This window comes from Cervus elaphus, chromosome 18 (genome assembly GCF_910594005.1).
Source record: "Cervus elaphus chromosome 18, mCerEla1.1, whole genome shotgun sequence".
Classification (NCBI taxonomy): Eukaryota; Metazoa; Chordata; class Mammalia; order Artiodactyla; family Cervidae; genus Cervus; species Cervus elaphus.
In genome coordinates, this window is record NC_057832.1 from 47,779,542 (window position 1) to 47,803,425 (window position 23,884).

The 23,884-nt window shown below is 36.1% G+C and overlaps 1 protein-coding gene across 5 annotated transcripts in view; it reads left to right on the forward strand.

The window, feature by feature from the left end:
- Positions 1–23,884, forward strand: part of HGF (hepatocyte growth factor) — an 81,977-nt gene that overhangs the window by 15,923 nt on the left and 42,170 nt on the right. For 4 of the 5 annotated variants that reach the window (XM_043873082.1, XM_043873084.1, XM_043873081.1 and 1 more), the window contains 3 exons: positions 4,467–4,609; positions 10,561–10,681; positions 12,070–12,188. In XM_043873082.1, the coding sequence (XP_043729017.1) occupies positions 4,467–4,609; positions 10,561–10,681; positions 12,070–12,188 (383 nt within the window). The remainder of the gene's footprint in view (positions 1–4,466; positions 4,610–10,560; positions 10,682–12,069; positions 12,189–23,884) is intronic. The other variant, XM_043873083.1, reaches the window with a different exon arrangement.

Below are 23,884 nucleotides of genomic sequence, written 5' to 3' on the forward strand. Positions count from 1 at the left end.
AACATCATGGAGGAGAAACAGATATCTACTCATTAGAGAGCTATATATAGCCAAAGTTTTTCAAGACTTATTTTGGAAATAATTTTAACAGGAACTAGTTTAAAATAGCTCTACCTGGTTATTAGATGCACTGGAAGATTTAGATTACCATGTGCCTAGTACCTTGTTAAGCAGTATACCTAGGTTATCACATTTAATCCTCTCAAGAACCACCTGTGCGCTCAGTCACTAAGTCGTGTCTGACTCTTTGCGGCCCTATAGACTGTAGCCTGAGAAAATTCCTCAGCCCATGGAATTTTCTAGGCAAGAATACTGGAGTGGGGTACCATTTCCTACTCTAGCGGATCTTCCCAACCCAGGGATTGAACCCATGTCTCTTGTGTCTCCTGCATTGGCAGGTGAATTCTTTATCACTAGCACCATCTGGGAAGCCCCCAAGAACCACATAGTAGGCGATTTTATTAGTTCTATTTTTTATATGGTGAAACCAAAAGGCAAAGATCTTAGTAAGTTTTCAAAGTCACACACAGCTAGCAAGTGGTAAATCCAGAATCTGAGGCCTGCCGGTGCCACTCTAAAACCTGTGCTTTTAACAACTCTAGAGCCTTAAACACTCAGCAAATCAGAAGGATACATGCTGTGACTTCTTTTTTGCAATAGTGGTAATTGACTTGCCTTGATGAACCCACTGTGTTCATTTTCTCATTTGGTGGGGAATAACCATGCAAGATGATTTTACTTCAGTAAACAGAGACAGAGTTCATCGGTCCACATGTAAAGAAAAAGAGTTGGTTGGTCTACACTGGGATGAAACCTTTGATGTTGGTCTAGTTAACGCCAACCAGCAAGTGTCCAAGTGGATCAGCTTTACAGTGTTTGAATAACAGAAAGCAATGAATTATTTTTGTCAAATTCATTACTTATAATTATGCATGAATACCTCCAAAAAATAGTTTTATCATTATAGTACAAAACAAACAACACAATTGGTTCTGTCCTCTCATAGGATTTGTATGGTGCCAGTCCCTGCACAGTGAGGAAAACATTTTGCTTAAATAGATGGATCTAAGAATTTCATGAACAAAGGAATAGTGTTTGAAATCAATCCTACTGTAGTCAAGGAGAGCACACTGGACTGACCCAGTAAAGGTCTTATTTCAACCCAAATTCTCTATGATTGTGATTCTCTGCTACAGGAGTACATGTGAAATAGATCTCCCTGGGAACTAGCTTCCCAGTCCAATCAGCTATTTCATCAACAAACATTTCCTTGTGATATAGAGCTTTAAGGAAGAGAAGATTTCATAGGTTAATCAAATTTTTGTATTCAATGGGAGCAACACATTTTCATCAATTAGCAGCTATTTGGAATATCTTTTTAAAGTGATAACCAAAGATTAATTGTATGGAAAGTGGAAAAATAAATATATATCTATATATGTCTCTGTCTAGAAGGGTGATTTATTGTGGACTCCCTAAATTGAAATATTTTACAAGTGGCTTAATGGGAAGATGATGATAGATGATGAAATTAGTATAGAAGCTTAACTAGAAAATCAGGTGACCTGATATCTCCATCTGTATCCTTCACTGGCCACCCAGCATTCATTAAAGAAGCAGATGATGGAATGGATCAAGTTTCCTATAAACACAGTTCATATTAAAAGAAAAGAAAAGGTGGCTAGCACCCAGAAGATCTAATTTATATTTCTAAGTATATTTGGATATAAATCAATTTTACATATTCTTTCACTTATCTTTCTAAAAATAAAGCTTTGCTCACAAGGACAAAGAACCAAAAAAAGTATGCATGTGAGTAAAAGTTTATTACAGAGCCTATTGCCTGGCACAGGGCATGTGTGTAATAGATTTTCATAAATATGTGTTGAATGAACACATAAGTACAAAGAACAGGGTTAGGCTTCATCACTTGGTCAAGTATGATATGTTAAAGAAAAGCACACTAAAAACCTCAGAACACTAAAGAATGCCAGTTAATTAGGGTAAAAGTTATATCCACCAAAGAATGAAGAGAAGAGATGACCCAAACTGCTCTTTACCCTGCGTGTCCTAAAGAGGAGTTTGATATGCACTGATACAGAATTGTGGAAAACAGCACATATTTTTCTCTTCATTTTTCATTTTATTAACTCTATTGGGAAAACTTTATTCTTTTAACCATACCTATTTTAAATTTTTACTTTATCTCTCTTCCTTCCTACTTGCATCTTTCCTACTAAACTGTTGACTTATGCATTCATTACTTCTTCACAGCTTCTTTTTCACTTTACAAATCTACTGGAAAGGTATATGTTTGTGTATGTGTAGTGTATATGTGTATGTGTTTTGTGTGTGTGTAACAAAAATCTCTAAAACTTCAGGTATTTTATATGTGTGCAGTTAACATGTTAAATCATTACTTAGCTTTTTAAACTTAATACATAAAATGATAAAAAATAAAGGACCTTATAATAAACTAATTCACTCCATTCATTTTGTAAGTCAAGTTGAAAACCCAAAAAGCAAGTAAATTGCCTAAGGACTAGTGTTGTATACTAGTCGAGTGATTTGTATAGGGCAACTATGTAGATTTTCATGATTAATAATAACCTATTCTTACTGCTATAATAAGCCAAACTTTTAAGAAAGTAGAGTTATAGGGGGGTTTTCTTAGGTAGATTTGGTTAAAGCAATGCTTTATGAAAAAATATAAAGTAAAATTCAGTTTTGATTCTATCAGAAAAATGAAATTTACTATGAAAAATTAGATAACTGGCAAAAATGAAAAGAAAATACATTTCATGCAATGGCACAAAGATTATCTTAAGTTATTCTTGAATAATAGAGCTAAAACTAAGACAAAAGATACCATTGTTTTCTTTGAAAATTAAACTGTTAAGAACTGTAAAGTCATGATAAACTTTAATTATAATTTGTGTCAATCATAACACCAAATGTTTAATTATTATTCCCCAGTATTTAAAATGCTAATGAAATGAGAATATAAACTATTTTGACATTTCATAATGTTAATGATACTTAATTGATATCTTGAAATTGTTTAATTAGTAGTAAGTCTCTTAGACTATTTTTGACCAATAATTTATATTTTCTGAGGACTTTGTCATATTTCATGTCCAAATTAAATGATTTCTTTGCAAAATGTTGCTTGGTACCCAAGGCATGTTCCTATTTACTATGTGCTACAGCAAAATGAAAAATCATTATTTCTTAACTAAAAGTTTAGGTGCATAGGAAACATATTTGAGTAGCATTTATTGACAGACTAAAAGCTTTGGATTTGACTGCAGTTTAAGTACCATTTAGAACTCAGAGATCAGTAAAAGTAGAAATTAAGCTTTATGGAAAAAATTGTACTGAATATTGAAAATGCAGTTGGATTTTCAAAAAAAGTGCTTACTAATGTTACCTACAGATGTATATTGTTTACTTATGCTATTTATGTGTGCAGTCTAGGAGACACATGCAGTATCACTGAGGCCAAGGTCACAAGCAGTACAAAAGAATAAAAAGAGCTTTGGACTTTTCTGCTTTTACGTTGAAATACTTTATGCTGATAACAAAACTATAACCAGGGCATTAGAAATCTTAAACAAAGGTGCTGTATTTCAGTCTATGGCCAAATACTGTGAATTAAGTCTGAAAGCACCGTGCTCCAGTCACAGTGAAAACTTTAAACATTTGTAAAGAGAATGGCATTTCTCTTTTACTATGACATCTAAAAACTAAGTGGAGTGTGCTTAATAATAGGTAGCATTTATTAAGTCTCAGTTACTCTTGTCTCTTTGAACTAACTTCTCAAAACAACCGCACGAGGTGTAAGATGTTACAAGTTATGGTTATACGCAGCGTACAGGTAAGCTAACAGGCTGAAAGAGGCTACGTTGCCCACTGGGGTCTCCGGTTAGTAAGATAGAGCTGAAATTTGAGTCTGGGTTAAGTTTGAGTCTACAGTCTTTGTTTCTATGACTTCATCAATCTATTTATCAATTGTGAAGAAAAGGGGGGTATTATTCATAAGAAAATATATAAAAACAAGTAATTATCTCAGATAAGCAATGTAACCCTGAGATGTCAAGGCCTAGTGCAGTGTTTCTACAGGTCTCTCCTCAGGGGCTCTCCTCTATCATTTGCTACCTTTGAGTGGAACTTTGAAACTGTGGTTCAAACAATGTCAATTAGGTTCTAGAATGATTAGCAAATTCAGAGATGAATCATTCTTATTGGTGTAGAATACGAGAATTCAGTTAGGTAAATGTCTATAAAATTTAAAGTATTTTAAGAATGGATGGAAGTGATAGAATTCAAGTTAATATATATGGCTGTCTGAGATAGAGTAAAGAATTTCTCTACTTTCAGGAAAAAATATCCACTAGTTAGTAATATTAATAGGCCCCCAAAAGTTGCATGCTCTTATACTGTAATGATTATCATTTTAAAACTAGCTTTTTGCCTTCGAGCTATCGGGGTAAAGACCTACAGGAAAACTACTGTCGAAATCCTCGAGGGGAAGAAGGGGGACCTTGGTGTTTCACAAGCAATCCAGAGGTACGCTACGAAGTCTGTGACATTCCTCAGTGTTCAGAAGGTAAATGACCTGAATGCCATGTGGGGTACTCTGTTCCCCCTTTGTGTAAAACTGCAACTCACATTAAAGGTTAATAGAATTGAATTAAATCACAATGAATATGCTGTCCATTCAAATGCAACTGTAGATCATTATCTGAGCATTTTTATAGGATGTTTTAAAAATTAAAAACTGATTATCATCAAATTAATGCAAAGTAATGGAGGGAGTTAGTTTGAATTTTAAAAGAGCCTGAGGTTATCTCTCTGGGTAGAGTAAAATTTGGGCTTCTTCATCTACTGTTTTGAGCTCATATACCTCAATCTACTCACCTGAAAGGAGCCAAATGACACTTAGCCCTTTATTGTAACACTGATTCTATACATTTAGAACCTGCTTCTGCAGAAGTTTTGTCAAATCTATATTGAAGTGGTGTGGCAAGGGTATACAGAACCAGAAGAGAAGAAAGAAGGGGGTAACTGAAATTTTGAATGCCCTGTATGTGTTTTGGTGAATATGTGTCTATAACCAAGTTTGATGTGTAGTCTGGAACTAAGTACCATTCAGAATGTTATTTGAAGAGCTCAAATCCATAGATTCCAGCTGTCTTGAAGGCAGCGACTCCACATCTGCATATTCATCTCCTCTCACAGCATGAAAGGGCACTACCTTCCTTTTGCAGTGGAAAATGAATGACTGAAGAGAAGGAAAAGTAACCATTTCAACATTGTACCTGGTTTCATTTTCTTAGTTTCTGGCTACGTAACAACTGGCTTTTTGGTTGTGTCAGAAACTAAAATTCTAAAAATCAAAATGAAAAATGGATCAAATTCTGATAAAAATTTGGTAGGGTTTTGAAGTACTTGGGGTGGGGGTTACTGCTGGAATACTGTCCAATTTTTATAGTAAGATATCTTGCTTGTTTGTTATTAACCAAATATCTTTGAACTATTTCTTCCATAATATTCATTAAATATCAGGTTGATATTTATCACGTAAAAAGGCCGTTGTTAGCTAATTGTCACAGAGAAGTTGAATTTGTTTTTTGTTGTTAGTTAGTTTAAAATTCTTGAATTAATGTGCTAGAGCCAGTCCCAACTCTGTTTGTAAATTCTTACTTTCCATTCCATATCATATTCTGTTCACTATAACTTCTTCATTGTTTTCTTTTCTTTTAAAAATAATAAAAATCTTATCTGTGATAACGTTATGAATAAGTCTGTTTTGTATGAATAAGTCTGTATTTAATATCTGTCTTAAGTTTGCACATGGAAGAAAACCCTACTTTTAGGGATTTCTCCGCTATCACAGTTTTTGGAGGTTGGAAGTTATTGGCAAACAGTTTTATTTATTGATTTTGTTTGACCGGGGACAGTGTTTTCAAGGAAAGGCAAACTGATCAAACTTTAGTTTAGCATTTTTTCTGTGTGCCTAGTTTGTGGGAATATGATTTTTCAACCCCTGGTTTATAAGAAGAACCTTCATCGAAATATAGTCACATAGATTTAAACTATCAGGCAAAAAATAAGTGTGCTAAAAAATAAATGACTGAGAAAATTTCTGGTCATTCTTATTAGGGTATACATTTTGAATTTTTTTTAAAAAATAATTTGAGATTATCACACTCTCCTTGGAAAAGGACGTTGTTCAGTAGCGTGAATGGCACTTGATGCTATTGGTCACGACGGCATGGAAGACTGCAGATATACTTTTTCTGGAAACTACTTAGAGGTCTGACAGTAGTTGCAAAACTCTCCTGTGAGAGAAGTAAACCAGCACCTGTCCTGTGGGCTAAATATATTTCAGGGACTGTGAACTGAGCTTTGATATTTAAGCTCATGCTAAAATGAACAATGTTTTAGAAGGATTTTAATAAAGAAGATTTAGAATAAGAAGAAGCATAGTCAAACTTAATGGAGAAAATGCGTTATTTACAAAATGGATAATTATACAAAATAATGTACATATGATGTAAATTTCTATTAAAAAATATATATGAGGGGAAAAGCCTCAAAATTCACAATGTTTAAATAGTATGATGGGTGAGACATTTTAATATATGGATATTACAAATGTCAACTTCCAAAGGTTATTTATATGAATGAAACATTAAAGATGCCATCAATTTGTATATTTTAAAATTAAAGTACCTGGGTTCAACTTTGGACTGTTTGGAAAAGGACAAGTAAAACAGTATATATTTTTTTGAATTCTTTCTATATATTTTTGAAATCTTTCTAACTATAGTAAAATATTTGCTTTAAATAATTATCTGAAATTTGAAATTTTGGTTCATAAAAATATATCTGATATTTAAAGATTAAAGTTATTTTCTTATAAGTTAAACCTTTGAGGTATATTAAGCATTCCAAAAGAAAATGAATACTCATTTATCACATTTAAAACCTTACATAACTATGTAAAGAAAATACTACCATTAATGTTTAATTCAAGATTATGGAACATTGAGGTATATGAAATCTGACTTTTTGCTTTAATGTTTGCTTGGGATTTAAAATAAAGCAACCATTTGTCACTGAAACAGGTTTTTAAAATGATAAATATTCAAGTAAATGCATTTTATTAAGACATCATATTTTTAAATACTTACACATAAAATACCAAATAATTCTGCCATAACTTTAAATGTGTAATTCCTGTGTGGCAAAAGACTTTTAAAAACAAAGATTTAAATAAAACTATTATTTATAAATGGGGGTTTGTGAGACTATTCATATTTTAAGCATTCTGTTTTGCTGAAGTAATCACCAGCATGGATTTATCTGAGAGATCCTTTCAAAATAGTTGTTTTAGTCTGTAAACTCAGATCACTTGTGACTTTATGACTGAGGAAAATGGAACAGAGCAATTTTTGAGTTTAGTTGGTTAGTATACCAGAAAGGTGTTAAATTAATCCTACTTATGATTAATGTGTAGCTTGTGTACTTTCCTATTATCAATTAGGGCAGAACTATAATTAGAAAAAGATATTCTACTTATGAATAGAGATTTTGTTTGAATTTATGAGAACTGGGACATAATTTTTTTTTTTTTTAATTTTAAGGGGAGAGTTTTCTGGAATGGTTGAGTAATACATTAGCCATAACAGAGAGAGTCAAAAGAACATAGAATAGGAGATGCAATGCTTACCTTCTTGAACTATTATCTAGTTAATGCTTGCTTTCACCTGAGTCCTTAGATGGACTTGGTTTACACCTGGATGGCTTGACTGTGAGCTGGGAAAACTTAGAAGAGTCTTAGAATTCTTGAAGATTGAGAAGTAAATATGAGTTCAAAATTTGCCTTTCTCAAAGTAATTTTTATGACTAACCTGATGGTCTGATGCAAAGGAAGAACCACACATTTTTTGTCCTTGGATAAGAGAGCGAATCTCATTTCTTGTAGCCTCCAATAGGTGAGAAACCAACAGGAGAACAACGGACTGATGTAAAAGGAGGGAAGAGGGTAATGAGGACAATATTAAAAAAAGACAGGGAGACTGACCTTCTAAAAGTTTTACTCTTAGTCTGTCTTAAAGTATGGCCAGTTAGAATGTGTAGGAAACAAGTTAAATATACAGGATGGATAGGCAATTAGGGGAATGGAAAGAGCATTGGACTGTGGGTCTGACCTGTGTTCTAGTTACAGATCTGTCATTTTCTGTTTTAGGTAAGTCCCTTAAAACTTTTGTGAGCTTTGCTTTCCTCACTGCAAGGATCAAATTATTTCTTACATGTTCAAAATACTGACTAATCAAAGAATGTGTAACTATAATATATTTTTAGCATCTCAGTCCTCACAGGATACATTTAATTCCCACCTCAATGACAACTTTCATTGCCTTCCAAAACGGAACATTATTCATGTTAAGTTTTATTATTTTTTCAACTTCATTAGGTTTGCACCTGCATTCATAACTCTCCCTTCACTATACTATAAACATAGCATGCTAGTTCATTTTTTGGGCACCATTTAGGTTATTTTGCTCCCTTTATAGTTTATCCACATGTCATCCAGTCTTCAAGGTCTAAGGAAAATCCATTCTCTCCTAAAAGCTATTACTGCCAAACATTAAGAACTTTCAGAATTGAACAAATTATCTACACACTTGCCACTCAATGTGAGGTCCAAGAACCAGAAGCATGAGCATCCACTGGGAGCTTGCTATTAACGCCCCAACCCTGATTCACTGAGTCAGAAGTTGTCCTTCATTGGACAAGATCTCAAAGTAACGTTTATGCATATTAAAGTTTGGAGACGCTCTGATCTTCCGTTCATGCTAGAAAGTGGTCATCTTATAGAATCACCTGTTTCATTTGTGTAGCTATTATTCCTTTAGAAATTTAAAAATTCTAAAGTTCCAGGGGAAACATTCTTTTAATAATGTCCCACAACAGTTTCCCCAAAAATAATTTTATTCGCTCTAATTTGAAAAGGCTATACTCTTATAAACTGCATTTTCTGATGGACACAAAATAGGTGTATTCTGATTCTTAAGTACTATTAAAGACTAGAAATTGTACATGCATATATGTATTCCTTATCTGTGATTGTAGGGTTCTATTTTATGCTTTCATTCAATACAAAGGAGCAAACAACGATGATCGATGATGTGAACATCAAACTTTACATTCTTTTTAAAATGGAGACCAAGTAAGCTTGTAATACTATTCAGATGGAAAGCTGAAATGTGATGATACATAACCTATGTGGATTTGATCTTTGCCCACCAGAGCACTTTAATCTACATGCTCTTGGACCCCCTCAGGTGTTTACCAACTGTTGTCTGGGGGAGCTCAGTATCAAATGAGAGGAAGCTGAATCGGTCTCTTGTCTTACTTCATGGATTAACCTACATGAAAAGAAGTAGACAGATCAGGCTAAATGGTTTCATGTTTTAGAGATTTAATTGTTAATGTCCTATTAGATTATAAAAATCAAAGTTTCAAAAGTGATGATTCTAATAGTATATCCCAAATTACTATACTCATTAGCCTAGATCCCAGTGGATAAAATGAAACCCTCATATCTTTTCCCACTTCAGCTAATGTTAGATGATCAGTAATCACAAGATACAAATGATGTGTTTGGGGAAGTTTGCCGGATTAGTAGGAAAGCCGAGCAATGATTTATTCCACAGGAAGCCTGCTGTGCTGCATCAAATCAACCTGTCCACTTGAGAAGTCTCATTTTCAGCTAGCTGATGTCATTCAGAGTTTTCAGCGTGGCATAAGGTGCTGGCCGGAAAACTATTAATTAACCTCACAGAATCAACAGTGATATTTAGCGTAGTTAGATCAGTTTATAGATTTTTAAAAATAGTGAGTACAAGAAGTTCAATAGTAGGTCACATTCTACCCTAAGCTTTAGATAAGAATGTAAGTCTGCTCACTTATTCGATGTGGATGCCCACTAATAGAAAGGAACTGTGATTTTTTGTTTTAAAATATTTGTATTCTTTAAATAGTACCAGATTACTATTTGAAGCTGATCTCTCAAATCTGTGTGGTCCTGATCTTTGCATTAACTGTAGCAGTATGATGTGTACTCTGTGCATTTTCTGTGTATGTATTGGAGGGTAAGTTGAAAGAGGAGCACTATTGTGTTGACAGTATAGATATTGAGATCCCTGGCATTATAGACCAACAAAGGGAACATTCCCAAGGACTTTTCAGTTTCTAGGTACCTTTCAGATAGTTATCAAAAATTAGGAAGGTAGTATCTTGGCCCTATGGTAATTTTGTATGACACTGACTACAAAAATTCCATTTAAACTGTGTGAAAAGTTCTGTAGAGAGTATTTTATGCCACTGTTAATGGACATTAAGTCCTATTTTAAAGTTAAAATAGTATATAAGTTTTCCTAAAAATATCCTTGCTGAATAGGTGATTTACTGTTCTTTAAATGGAACAGTGGTGCTCTTGATTTTGCTGTCAGAAGCAATTAATATGCCATGCTTTGATTTTATTAGTTGAATGCATGACCTGCAATGGGGAAAGTTACCGAGGTCCCATGGATCACACAGAAACAGGCAAGATTTGTCAGCGCTGGGATCATCAGACACCACACCGGCACAAATTCTTGCCAGAAAGGTAAAATACCGCCAAATCACGTTTCCAAGTGATCCTCTTTACAAACTGTAATTTGTCCCGGGACAAATTACATGGAAATTCTCTTTCTATAATGTTTTCCTGATAGTCTTGGGACAAAGGGATTTAAGATGAGGTACATGAGAATGCTGACTACAGCATCAACTGGTCTTGGCTGATTAGGTTGAGAGTCCCTGAAATCAGGATGGTCTTGAACACAGGAGCATCAGTGGGTACAAAAGGAAAACACTAACAGATGCTTCCTCTTTCTCTTCCATGGCAGCAAAAAAGATAAAAGTGCATTCAATAATAGCCACCTGGAGAGGTCCAAGCTGGGGAGGGTGGCATTATTGTAAACTAAAAGCCAGTCTCCTCGTTGTGCCATACCTTCCTGTGGCTCAGGTTAAGTGGGGTCGTTGTGTGACACCGTGTCACAGGCTAAAGGTGGAACAAACGATTGCTTGGCTGCTTTCTTATGGTAGATTTTTAAATTGCCTATCTGGAAGTCAGGCAACCAAGTTTACTTTTCTCTTCAGGAGAGGGTTTTGAGTTTAAAAATTATGTGTATTTTGGCCTATAAATTTCACAGGCAACATTTTCATTGAAATTTTTTCCTTTTTTTATCATAAAGAATAAAAATACAAATAAATACAGAAGTTCTTTCTCCACCTTTCTTTGGAAATTGCCAAATGGTGTTTTTTTCTTTCTTTTTTCTCTTTTTTGTTTGTTGCTCTTTTAGATGAACTTAAAACTGCTTTATTTTAAAGCGCATCTCTCGTCTTTCAAGTGAGATCAGAAGGGATATGGTAGCAATTAAAAGCAAACCACAAATTCAGGACCCTGTTAACTTAAAGGGAGGTGGGTATAGAGAAAGTGGTGTGATGGAGTTTGTCTTTTACTCTGGTGGAGGTGAGGGCATGACCTAGAAAGCTCTAGCTCCAAAACTGGGCTATCATTAGTAACATAGCTATTGAAACCTAACTTTCAGTTTGAACTTTAAGCCTGCTCTAGGAGAGGACCTTAATAAATAATACATTATTTTCTAAAAATTATTGTTTTCTTAATAAGTAATCTACACAAGGTCACGTGTTTGTACTCTGTCCTTAATTGGGCTTATGAGAAGGGGATTCGGTTTGAGACCTCAACTGGTAGACAGGTGCCAAATGACCTAACTTATTGTTGAAGGGGATGGTCCTCTAGCCTTAGCACTATATGCAGATTAATAGACTCAGCAGTCAATGATTAGCAGTCCTTGTAGGGCAAAAGATAGAAAAATCTCTTCTTTCATCAGTTAATAGTATCCGAGCTAAGTCAAACGTTATTTTATGAGCTGAGGGCTGGGTAATGTTCCAGGAAGATTTACATGACACTTTTCTTGGTGTGGTTTGCAGATACCCCGACAAGGGCTTTGATGATAATTATTGCCGCAATCCTGATGGCAAGCCGAGGCCGTGGTGCTATACTCTTGACCCTGACACCCTCTGGGAGTACTGTGCAATTAAGACCTGCGGTAAGTCAGGGTCAGATTTACTGCTTCCTTTTCCTCTCTCAGACTGGATCTAAGCAGGCGACTATTAGTGAGACAGGCTAACAACTGTTTCATTTGATACGTTAATGCATATAGGTTTTAACAATGTAAGAATGTGTTACATAAACGAATCCAATCTTTTGCATTTTCAGAGAGCCATTATTTAGAGATATACATGCACGTGCCACATACACACAAGACAAACTCATGGTAAAGGCCTAAATATTCTCATGTTATCAAGGAAAAGGAAGAAAAAAAACAAAAACAAAAAATGAGAAAAAGGTCAGGGATTATGTGCAGTATCATAATGTCATTAGGGCTGTAAGAGTGAGGACCTTAGACTCTTCATCTACCAATCCTGCATCCTTTCCCTAACCTATCCTCCCAGACATAACATGAGCAGTCAACCAACTATGGACCTCTTCTGGTGAGTGATAGAGGCGGCAATGCAGAAAACTAAGTCTAATAGAAGATTCTTACAGACATCTTTAATCTCTAGTAGCTAATTTTCACCGCTTTGGCCGTCCTTGTACACAGCCTGCATTCTCTTTCACCTTGTATTTTAGCAGTCCTATAACCCTTCTACATCCTGGCCTTTACCCTACTCTCCTGAGTTTATGATAAAGGCTTCTTTTCTTACTTGCTTTGTGATATCCCTTTAACTCTGTATGCTTGGTCTGCTCCTTCATGGTTAACTCACACATTTTTATTCTTCTCTAAAATTATCCTGGATAATAATTAGATGTAGATATGCTTTTATTTCTGTGTATTAGAAGTCTTATTTTTTTCAACAAGATCCTAAAATGCTTTCAAATCAGTAGAATTCCAAAAATTTAGTAAGTGTAATCATGTTATAAATTATCTTGCTAATATAAAAATCTGTATATATGGAGGGAAACACAAAAAGACGGATAAATCAGGTGCCAGCACACCAAATGATAAATATACCATTACTAGGCTATGCATAGGGATTTGCATATTTCCCTAGATTGGCATGATGAGACTGTTTCTTTGAACAAACTTATTCGGTATTATCTACACGGTGATACTGCCAAGGTAAATATCTCTCCACTTAAAGCTGCTAATAAAAAGAAATGTTTTGCACGACTCAAATAAAACCCATAGAAAAGAGACATGTCTGGCATATGTGAAATAACTGCAGAATCTGGAAGGCTCTCAATGTTCCAAGGAAACTGAACCATCTGTTTGGTCCTTTAAAATAAAAGATGACTTTTGTGACAGTGTTTCTCTGTATAGATTGGGTTAGTGCAGCTCATTGACTTTTTAAATCTTATTAATCTGTTCATTATCTAGACCAGGTAGGTACAATAAACCAATAGTTTCCCTTCCTTGTGTGTGTGTGTGTGTTTTAGGCACTCATAAATTCTCTCTGGAATAAGACCAGTAGTAACACACACACACACACACACACACACACACACACACACACACACACGCATATTGACTGGCACATTCACCTTTCAACTGGCATGCACAAGATTGGCTATTTTTAAAAGACATTGGGAGAGTAAAAAAAACAATGAATATGACACTTCTGTTAGGTAGATTTTTGTTTTCTCTCTGTCCAGAGTTGACTATTTATATAACATGCAACAATTCTGGTGGATTTGTTAAACAGAGGGTGGTTTTTTATAGGATGCTACTTCTAAGAAAATGGTGGAAGGATTTGTGAACCAACCCTCTATACCTTTGGGCCTTGAACAACATGATGATTAGGTGGCACTGACTCTCCTGACTCCCCTTGTATCCACGAATTCAACCAACTGTGGGATCTTGTGGTACTAATAGGTAATAGCATTTACCATCGGAAAAAAAACAGCATGTAAGTGGACCTGTGCCGTTCAAATCCGTGTTGTTCAAGGATCAATTGTAGTTAAGATAAAATTATTTTAAGCTTTGGGAATATTTTTAAAATATTTTAAGTATTAGTTTGTAAACTTATATAGAGAGACTACACTTTGATCAAAATTAGTGAAATAAAGTAGCATTTAGGAATTTTGGAAAATATAACAGATAATTTCTTCCAGATATTTTGTCTTATACATATAGTAAAGCCTATAATGAAAAACTAAGAAATTTGGTAATGGTTTCAATTGTGTATTAATTTTCTATTGCTATATAACAAATTATCAGAAACTATTAAATTATCAGAAACTTGGTAGCTTAAAATAACACATATGTATTATCTCAAGTTTTCTGTGGGACAGGAGTCAAGGCATAAGTCAGGTGTGTTCTCTGCTTAGGATCTCACAAGGCCACAGTCCTGGTGCCCACGAGACATACTATCTCATCTAAGATTTAGTGTCCCCATTCCAATTCAGTTTCTTGTGGTTGTAGTGCTAAGGTCCTTAGCTCTTAGAAACTGCCTAATGTTTCCCCCCATATGGCCCTCTTCATTATATGGCAGTTTACTTCTTCAAGACCAATAGCATAGCTTTCGGTTACTTTGAACCTCTGATGTTTGCGCCCTCTTTCATTTATTTACTAAGAATTTTTTCAAAGTTATTAAAATTTTATAAGCCAACTTTCTCCAAGATTCTGCACTAGGGATGAATTTCAAAAGGGCCTGTTAGGAAATCATATCTTTTAGAGCTTCCATATAACTTCTTTCATCTTAACACAGAGTTGTGAAAGGCAAAAATAATGGTGTTTTATTTTTCCTGGGAAAATGGTATATCTTTATTGGGGACAATGATTGAAAAATAACTGGCCAGTTTTTGCCCTCACTCTGTGTATGATTTGATACAGAAAGCTCTGCACCCTTTGAAAGAGCTCACCTGATTAGGTCAGCCCACCCAGGGAGGTCTTCCTTTAATTAATTTAAAGTCAACTGATTGGGAACTTTAATTACATCTAAAAAAATCTCCTCACTTTTGTTGTAGAACATAAACTAATTACAGGAGTGGCTTTCCAAAGTGGCTGTTCACAAATTGTACCCATACTGAAGGGGAGGGGATTATAGAACATACATCAGTGGGCAGAAATCTTAAGGGCTGTATTAGAATCCTATATACCACACACATGTTTACATGCCCTGGCTGTAAAAGAATGTTGGTTTATTACATATTACTTATATTATTTGATTCTTGGGTTATCTCTTTGGCTAGCTCTGGTTATCTCTCAGACGCAACTGCTTGAATTCATTCTGAGCTTTCAATATGTTTGAAGAAAAGAATAGAGTTTATGATTCTGTCATTTGTCTTCTCTAAAGTTGAAGGCACATTTTAAAACTCTTGTTTTATTATATAACAACTGTATAAGAAAATTACAACTGCTATTATTTATTTAACATCTACTGAAAAGTGCTTTCCATCTATTAACAATAATCTCTCTCTCAAAATGGCTGTGATTAAGTAGGCCAGTGATGAAAGGTGTGCAAAGACATGATCAGTGCAGCAGACTGCAATATTTGTGACATGGTAATTAGGTTGACATAGGTAGGGATGTGATAAAGACAGAGAAATGGAAGGAGATGAGAAAATAAGATTAATGTGAGGCAGATGAAGTAGAATCTAAGAGTATCCCAGCTAGTTGCCATGAGAAATACTGAAAAATTAAGCAGGGAGAAAGATCTTATCTTGCTCATCATCTAGAACAGTAGCTTCCAAATCAGTGTGCATGAAACCCAGGGAAACACAAAGCCTGTCCTAGGGGTTTAAGGGCATGAATAGGTTAAAAGCCTCAAATTTCAGCTCCTCTTTTTCCATATGAATTCTTTCTAAAAATTTTTTTTGAGGTGCATGGGTTGCTAAGGGGTCAATCAAATTCAATATCCTACCTGTCCACTGACAACTGCCTCTTGCTACTGTACTGAAAAAAGGCAAACTGTCAGTCCTTCCTGAATATTAATGGGGTGTATTGTCCTGGGTGTAAAAATCTTGGGGACACTAAACAAAGAGACCTTTGAAAATACTATGTATTCATGATGTTCATCATTTACATACTGCTAACAATTATATAACTCTATCCATAACAGATAATACCAAAGAATATCACAATAATACTAAAGAACTGCTCGCACTGTTGTGAAAGTTTTAGGCCCCACATCAGACTTCCTAATCAGGGGATCTGGCAAAGAGACTCCCCAGGGAATCTGACTTTGAAAGACAGTGGGTTTGATTCCAGAACTCCCACAAGACTGGGGGAAACAGAGACTCTTGGAGGGCACAAAATCTTGTGTGCGCCAGGACCCAGAGGAAAAGAGCAGTGACCCCACAAGAGCCAAACCTGCCTGTGTGTGTTGGAGGGTCTCCTGCAGAGGCGTGGGTTGGAAGGGGCCTGCCGCGGGGACAGGGGCACAGGAAGCAGCAGCTCTGGGAGGCATGTGTTGGTATAAGTCCTTTTTGGAGGTTGCCATTAGCCCTACCGTAGAGCCTAAACACTCTAGGACTCACCTTAGGCCAAACAACTAACAGGGTGGGAGCACAGCCCTGCCATCAAAAGACAGTTTGACTAAAGATTTACTGAGCATGGCCTTGCCCACCAGAACAAGACTCAGTTTTCCCCACAGCCCAGTCCCTCCCATCAGGAAGTTTACGTAAGCTTCTTATTCTTATCCATCAGAAGGCAGACAGAAGAAGTAAGAACTTTAATTTCACAGCCTCCAGAACAAAAACCACAATCACAGAAAGCTAATCAAAATGATCATATGGATTACAGCCTTGTGTAACTCAATGAAGCTATGAGCCATGGCGTGCAAGGCCACCCAAGATGGATGGATTATGGTGGAGAATTCTGACAAAATGTGGTTCACTGGAGGAGGGAATGGCAAACCACTTCAGTATTCTTGCCTCAAGAATCCCATGGACAGTATGAAAAGGCAAAATGATATGACACCAGAAGATGATCCCCCTAGGTCAGTAGGTGTCCAATATGCTACTGGGGAAGAGTGGAAAAATTCATCCAGAAAGAATGAAGAGGCTGGACCAAAGCAGAAACAACACTCAGCTGTGGATGTGCCTGATGGTGAAAGTAAAGTCTGATGCTGTAAAGGACAATATTGCATAGGAACGTGGAATGTTAGGTCCATGGATCTAGGTAAGTTGGAAGTGGTCAAGCGGGAGATGGCAAGAGTGAGCATCAACATTTTAGCAATCAGTGGACTAAAATGGACAAGAATGGGCAAATTTAATTCAGATGACATTATATCTACTACTGCAGGCAAGAATCTGTTAGAAGAAATGGAGTAGCCCTCATAGTCAACAGGGGTCTGAAATGTAGTACTTGGGTACAATCTCAAAAACAACAAAATGACCTTGGTTTGTTTCCAAGGCACAATTTTCAAATCACTGATGCCAAGGAAGTGGAGGATGACCAGTTCTATGAAGGCCTACAACACTTCCTAGAACTAACACCAGGAAAAAAAAAATGTCCTTTTCATCATAGGGGATTGGAAAGCAAAAATAGGAAGTCAAGAGATACCTGGAATAATAGGCAAGTTTGACCTTGGAGTACAAAATGAAGCAAGGCAAAGGCTAACAGAGTTTTGCCAAGAGAACATGCTGGTCGTAGCAAACAACAACAACAAGAGACGACTCTACACATGAATATCACCAGATGGTCAGTACTGAAATCAGACAGAATGCATTCTTTGAAGCCAAAGATGGAAAGAAACTCTACACCGTTAGCAAAAGCAAGACCTGGAGCTGATTGTGGCTCAGATCATGGACTTTTTATTGCAAACTACAGGCTTAAAATGAATAAAGTAGGGAAAACCACTTTCAGATATGACCTAAATCAAATCACTTATGATTATACAGTGGAGGTGACAAATAGATTCAAGGGATTAGATCTGGTGGACAGAGTACCTGAGAACCATGGACAGAGGTTTATAACATCGTACGGGAAGCGATGACCAAAACCATCTGCCAGAAAAATAAATGCAAGAAGGTCAAGTGGTTGTCTGAGGAGGGCTTACAAATAGCTGAGAAAAGAAGAGAAATGAAAGTACAAGGAGAAAGGGAGAGATACACCAACTGAATGCAGAGTTCCAGAGAAATAGCAAGGAGAGATAAGAGAGCCTTATGTGAACAATGCAAAGAAATAGAGGGGGAAAAAACTGAATGGGAAAGACTAGAGATCTCTTCAAGAAAAGCAGAGATACCAAGGGAGCATTTCATGCAAAGATGGGCGCAATAAAGGACAGAAACAATAAGAACCTAACAAAAGCAGAAGATATTAAGAAGAGCTGGCAAGAATACACAGAAGAACTATACAAAGAAGGTCTTAATGACCCAGATAACCAGGAGGATTTGGTCACTCACCTAGAGCCAGATATCCTGGAGTGTGAAGTCAAGTGGGTCTTAGGAAGCATTACTATGAACAAAGTTTGTGGAGGTGATGGAATTCCAGCTGAGCTATTTCAAATCCTGAAAGATGCAGCTGTTAAAGTTCACCCAATATGCCAGCAAATTTGGAAAACTCAGCAGTGGCCACAGGACTAGAAAATGTCAGTTTTCATTCCAATCCCAAAGAAAAGCAATGCCAAAGAATGTTTCAACTACTGTACAATTGTACTCATTTCACATACTAGCAAAGTGATGCTCAAAATCCTTCAAGCTATATTTCAACAGTACATGGACCAAAAACGTCCACATGTTCAAGCTGGATTTAGAAAAGGCATAGTAACCAGAGATCAAATTGCCAACATCTGCTGGGTCATAAAAAGATCAAAAGGGTTCCAAAAAAATATCTTCATCTGCTTCATTGACTATGTTAAAATCTTTGTGTGGATAACAACAAACTGTGGGAAATTCTTAAAGAGATGAGAATACCGGATCACCTTATCTACCTCCTGAGAAACCTGTGTGCAGGTCAAGAAGCAATAGTTAGAACCAGACACATTGAACAATGGACTGGTTAAAAATTGGGAAAGGAGTGGGTCAAGGCTGTATATTGTCACCTTGCTTATTTACCTTCTATGTAGAGTACATAATGTGAAATGCTGGGCTGGATGAATCACAAGCTGTAATCAAAATTGTCAGGAGATATGCAGATGATACCACTAATGGCAGAGAGCAAAGGGGAACTAAAGAGCCTCTTGATGAGGGTGAAAGAGAACAGTGAAAAAAATGACTTACCATTCAACATTCAAAAAACCAAGATCATGGCATCCAGTCCAATGATTTCATGGCAAATAGGTGTGGGAAAAAATGGAAGCATTGAGAAATTTTATTTTCTTGGGTTTTAAAATCACTGCAGACAGTGACTGCAGACATGAAATTAAAAGATGCTTGTTCCTTGGAAGAAAAGCCATGACAAACCTAGACAGTGTATTAAAAAGTAGACACATCACTCTGCTGACATAGGTCCATGTAGTCAAAGCTATGGTTTTTTCAGTAGTCAATTATGGATGTGAGAGTTCAGACCATCATGAAAGCTGAGTGCCGAAAAATCAATGCTTTTAAATTGTGGTGCTGGAGAAGACTCTTGAGAGTTGCTTGGACAGCGGGGTGATCAAACCAGTCAATCCTAAAGGAAAACAACACTGAATATTCATTGGAACGGTTGATACTGAAGCTGGAGCTCCAATACTTTGGCCACCTGATGTGAAAAGCCAACTCACTGGGAAATACCCTGATGCTAGGAAAGACTGAGGGCAGTAGGAGAAGGTGGCAACATAGGATGAGATGGTTAGATAACATCATTGACTCAATGGACTTGAGTTTGAGCAAACTCTGGGAGATAGTGAAGGACAAGGAAGCCTGGCGTGCTGCAGTCCATAGAGTTGCAAAGTCTGACACAGCTCATCAACTGACAACAATCCATAATGCACATAATAGGCCTGCAGTGCAGGAGATGTGGGTTCTATCTCTGGGTTGAGAAGCTCCCCTGGAGAAGTGGACTGCAACCCACTCCAATATTCTTGCCTGGAGAATCTCATGGACACAGGAATCTGGTGGGCTACAGTTCATGCTGTCGCAAAAGTGTTGGACATGACTTAGCATTTAAACAGCAAGAACAGTTCATAATATGCACACACATATATGTGTGTAGTATTTGTACATTTGTGCCTGTGCGTGTGTTTAGTGTGTATTGGTTTCAGAATTTTGTAATCACAAGAAATTTTTAAATGATTTAAATATATAAAAATCTTTCAGCAAAGTGTGAGAAATGAGCAATAAAAGACTCTCCAACATAAAATACATTACACTAAAGTAACATCCCGTGGTTAAAGTGGAATGGAAAAATGATCCAAGGAGAAAAAGAACTTGATAATATACATTTTATCAAGAAAAGAGTAGATATAAGTCCCCGTGGTATTTAGAGAAACTTAAATCCATTCAAAAGAATGATATAAAATTTTTTGTTTTAAAACTGTCAATAGTTAAATCATGCTAGAAATCACATCTTTTGTAGCTATTTAAACTTAGCATAAAAATGTAGATGGCAACTTAAAAGCATGAGAGGGAATATAAGTAATTTCTCATGATAATTTTAGTAACAAGAGCAAAAATCAAAAACAAAAAACCCCAACGTATGAAGACTACTGATCCATAAGAATTACTGTATATTATGGGTGGTTAGCATAGTGTTGAACAAGGAGGCAGGTGCAGCTCATAAGAGCTTATTTTAACAGGAAAGTAAGAAGGAGAATGTGAACCAAGGCAGGACACAGTGAGAATAACAAGGTGAAGAAGGAGGTGAACAATATCAAAGAGTTCAAATATATAATGATGATATTAAGTGTCCCATATATGATGACAAGTTGGATGAACTGGGAAATGAGATAGGGAAAAGGTAAAGTCTAAAGTTTTTTTTTCCTAAGTTGATTAAATGATGCATATTTAAGAGGAATAAATTTGAGGAGAAAGATATTAAGTTCGGTTCTGTTTATATTGAGATGCAGGTGCTTCATGTCAGTGCTCAGAGCATACCTAAGTTCAGTCTTCCATGAATGACATGCAAAATCAGAAGTGGATAGTGAAAGCAAAAGCCTTGGGCATAGCAGCACTCCCAGGAAGCATAGAGAGAGCATAAGGAGGGGTGTTTACCCCTTTTCTATAGAATTCATTAAACAAATATTTACTGAGTAGCTCTTATATGTCATTTTTTTTTAGCTGCTGGGAATAGAGAAGTGGAAAAAGCAGAGCAAAATAGATGATAAAATTGCAAATTCCATAACTTGATCATAAACTAGTAAAGTAAAAGATGACATGCCTTGACAATGGGCTTTTTACACCAGAGCCAAAGTTCTGAACACTGCTCTCAGTTCCTTTGTTAAAAAGCTGAATGAACTATGAATTTATAATTGTCACTTTGCTTCTGAGTTTCTCATCTTGAAATCAGTGTATCACTGAAAGTTCATCACCTGACAAATGTGTACCAGGCTGTTCTGGGACGGGCCTTTTCAGTCCTCCTTCACACCATATTCTTCAAAAGGTGATGTCTCCCCAGACGGCAGCCTACACATACTCTGCTATGTGACTTTAACAGACTTCCAAGAATACAGAATTTTAAGACATGCAAACATGTAGTAAGATTGGAGGTCCCATGTAGTGCTTAAATGAAGTACTGATTTTTTAATAGTTTTTCCCTATAACAGTAACTCCTTATTCTAAGTAAGAGTTTGTTTTATGTATTAGTTCATGCTTTTCAGAGAGAAACAAAATATTTGTTGGGACTAGTTGTACTTTTCTGAAGTGAACTTTAGTAGCTCTTTGGCAGCTGAAAAACTAACTTGTGGTTTATGTCCTTATGTTGTGGTTGATGTCCCTTAGGTATCCCATTGATTATTTAAATCAATTAAACTGAGGATATCTTTACACATTATTGAGAACACCAAATTGTCTTAGTGAGTTACATGAGTCAATATCTAATGTATTGGAAATTAAAACATAAATTAAAAACATTTATTAATTGATTAGACATAATAAGCTCATTCGATGTTAACAAATATAACATTTTAAAAGAAAAGTAACTTTTTTTTTTTTCAGAAAAATAGAACAATGATAATGGTTTAGATTTTTTTGTGCGTGTAAATTTCTTTAATGTTAGCTTAATTGTAAGAAGACAGCTGAGTGTCTTGTATTTGCTTCTGCATTCAGTCTTTTGGGATATCATACATCAAAGTGCACCTGGAAATACCACTGTAAAAAGGACAAGTGGCATTTTAGCATTGTTATGAAAACAGTTTTGACTTCCTAGGTTCCTGCAAAGATCTCCGGAATGCCAGGTATCCCTCTTAGAACTTTTTTTGCTCCATGTCAGACATGTAAGGCTGATATCCCACAAAAATACTCTAATTAGGATATACTTGTAAATCTGTTCCCACCCTTCATCACCAGCAACTTGCCTTCTTAGAGACTTCCATCATTTATTATCTTTTTCTCGGATTTTCTTCCTTTACCCTGTAGGATGGTCTAATCTGCTTTGTACGCTCTCTTTTGCATGACTGATACCACCATTTACACAATTTAAAATCCAAAAGCTTAAAATAATCCTAAACATGCTCTTTCCTTCATGTCTCACATGTGATACATCATTAAGGCCTGTAAGTTTTATTTTCTATGTAGCTCTCAAATCCCCATTTTACTTCATCACTTTTATCTAAGACAATTATTTTTGAACTTTCTTGAATATTCGGATGGACTTCTGAGTGGAGCTATATCCATGTTCACAAGCTTTTCCCCTCCAACTCCTTCTCCACTTGGCAAATAGACTATTTAAAAAAAAAATCCGAATATATCATTCCCTATGCCTAGCACATCACACACACACACACACACACACACACCCAGTATATAACTCTGCAGTCACTACCTCTGATGATAGGACACAGACAAAACAAAATCATCTTTTACTCCCCGCCCTATTCTCCAGCCTCATATACACATCTCTCCGTGCTCTCTGTTCCAGCCAGAATAGGTTTCTTCCTGTACCTCATATCTTCCATATTCTCATTATAGTTCCTTCACCCCTGCCATCTCCTCTGCCTTAAAAAAATATTTACTTCCTTCCTAACCTAACTGACAGCTACCCATTGTACAGATTTCAAGTCAGTTATCATTTCTTCATTTGACTTCCCCAGACTGGGTCAAATTCCTTACTGTATATTTATAGCAACATAAACCTCTCCTTCCATGTACTTCTCAGAGTTTGGTTTCCACATTTATTTTTGAAGCTATTTGGTTAATAGCTCTCTCTATCAAAATTTTTTTTTTTTTATATTTTTATTTTTTATTTTTTTTATTATTATTATTTTTTCCAGTGGGTTTTGTCATACATTGATATGAATCAGCCATGGATTTACATGTATTCCCAATCCCGATCCCCCCTCCCACCTCCCTCTCCACCCGATTCCTCTGGGTCTTCCCAGTGCACCAGGCCGGAGCACTTGTCTCATGCATCCCACCTGGGCTGGTGATCTGTTTCACCATAGATAGTATACATGCTGTTCTTTTGAAATATCCCACCCTCACCTTCTCCCACAAAGTTCAAAAGTCTGTTCTGTATTTCTGTGTCTCTTTTTCTGTTTTGCATATAGGGTTATCGTTATCACCTTTCTAAATTCCATATATATGTGTTAGTATGCTGTAATGTTCTTTATCTTTCTGGCTTACTTCACTCTGTATAATGGGCTCCAGCTTCATCCATCTCATTAGGACTGGTTCAAATGAATTCTTTTTAATGGCTGAGTAATATTCCATGGTGTATAT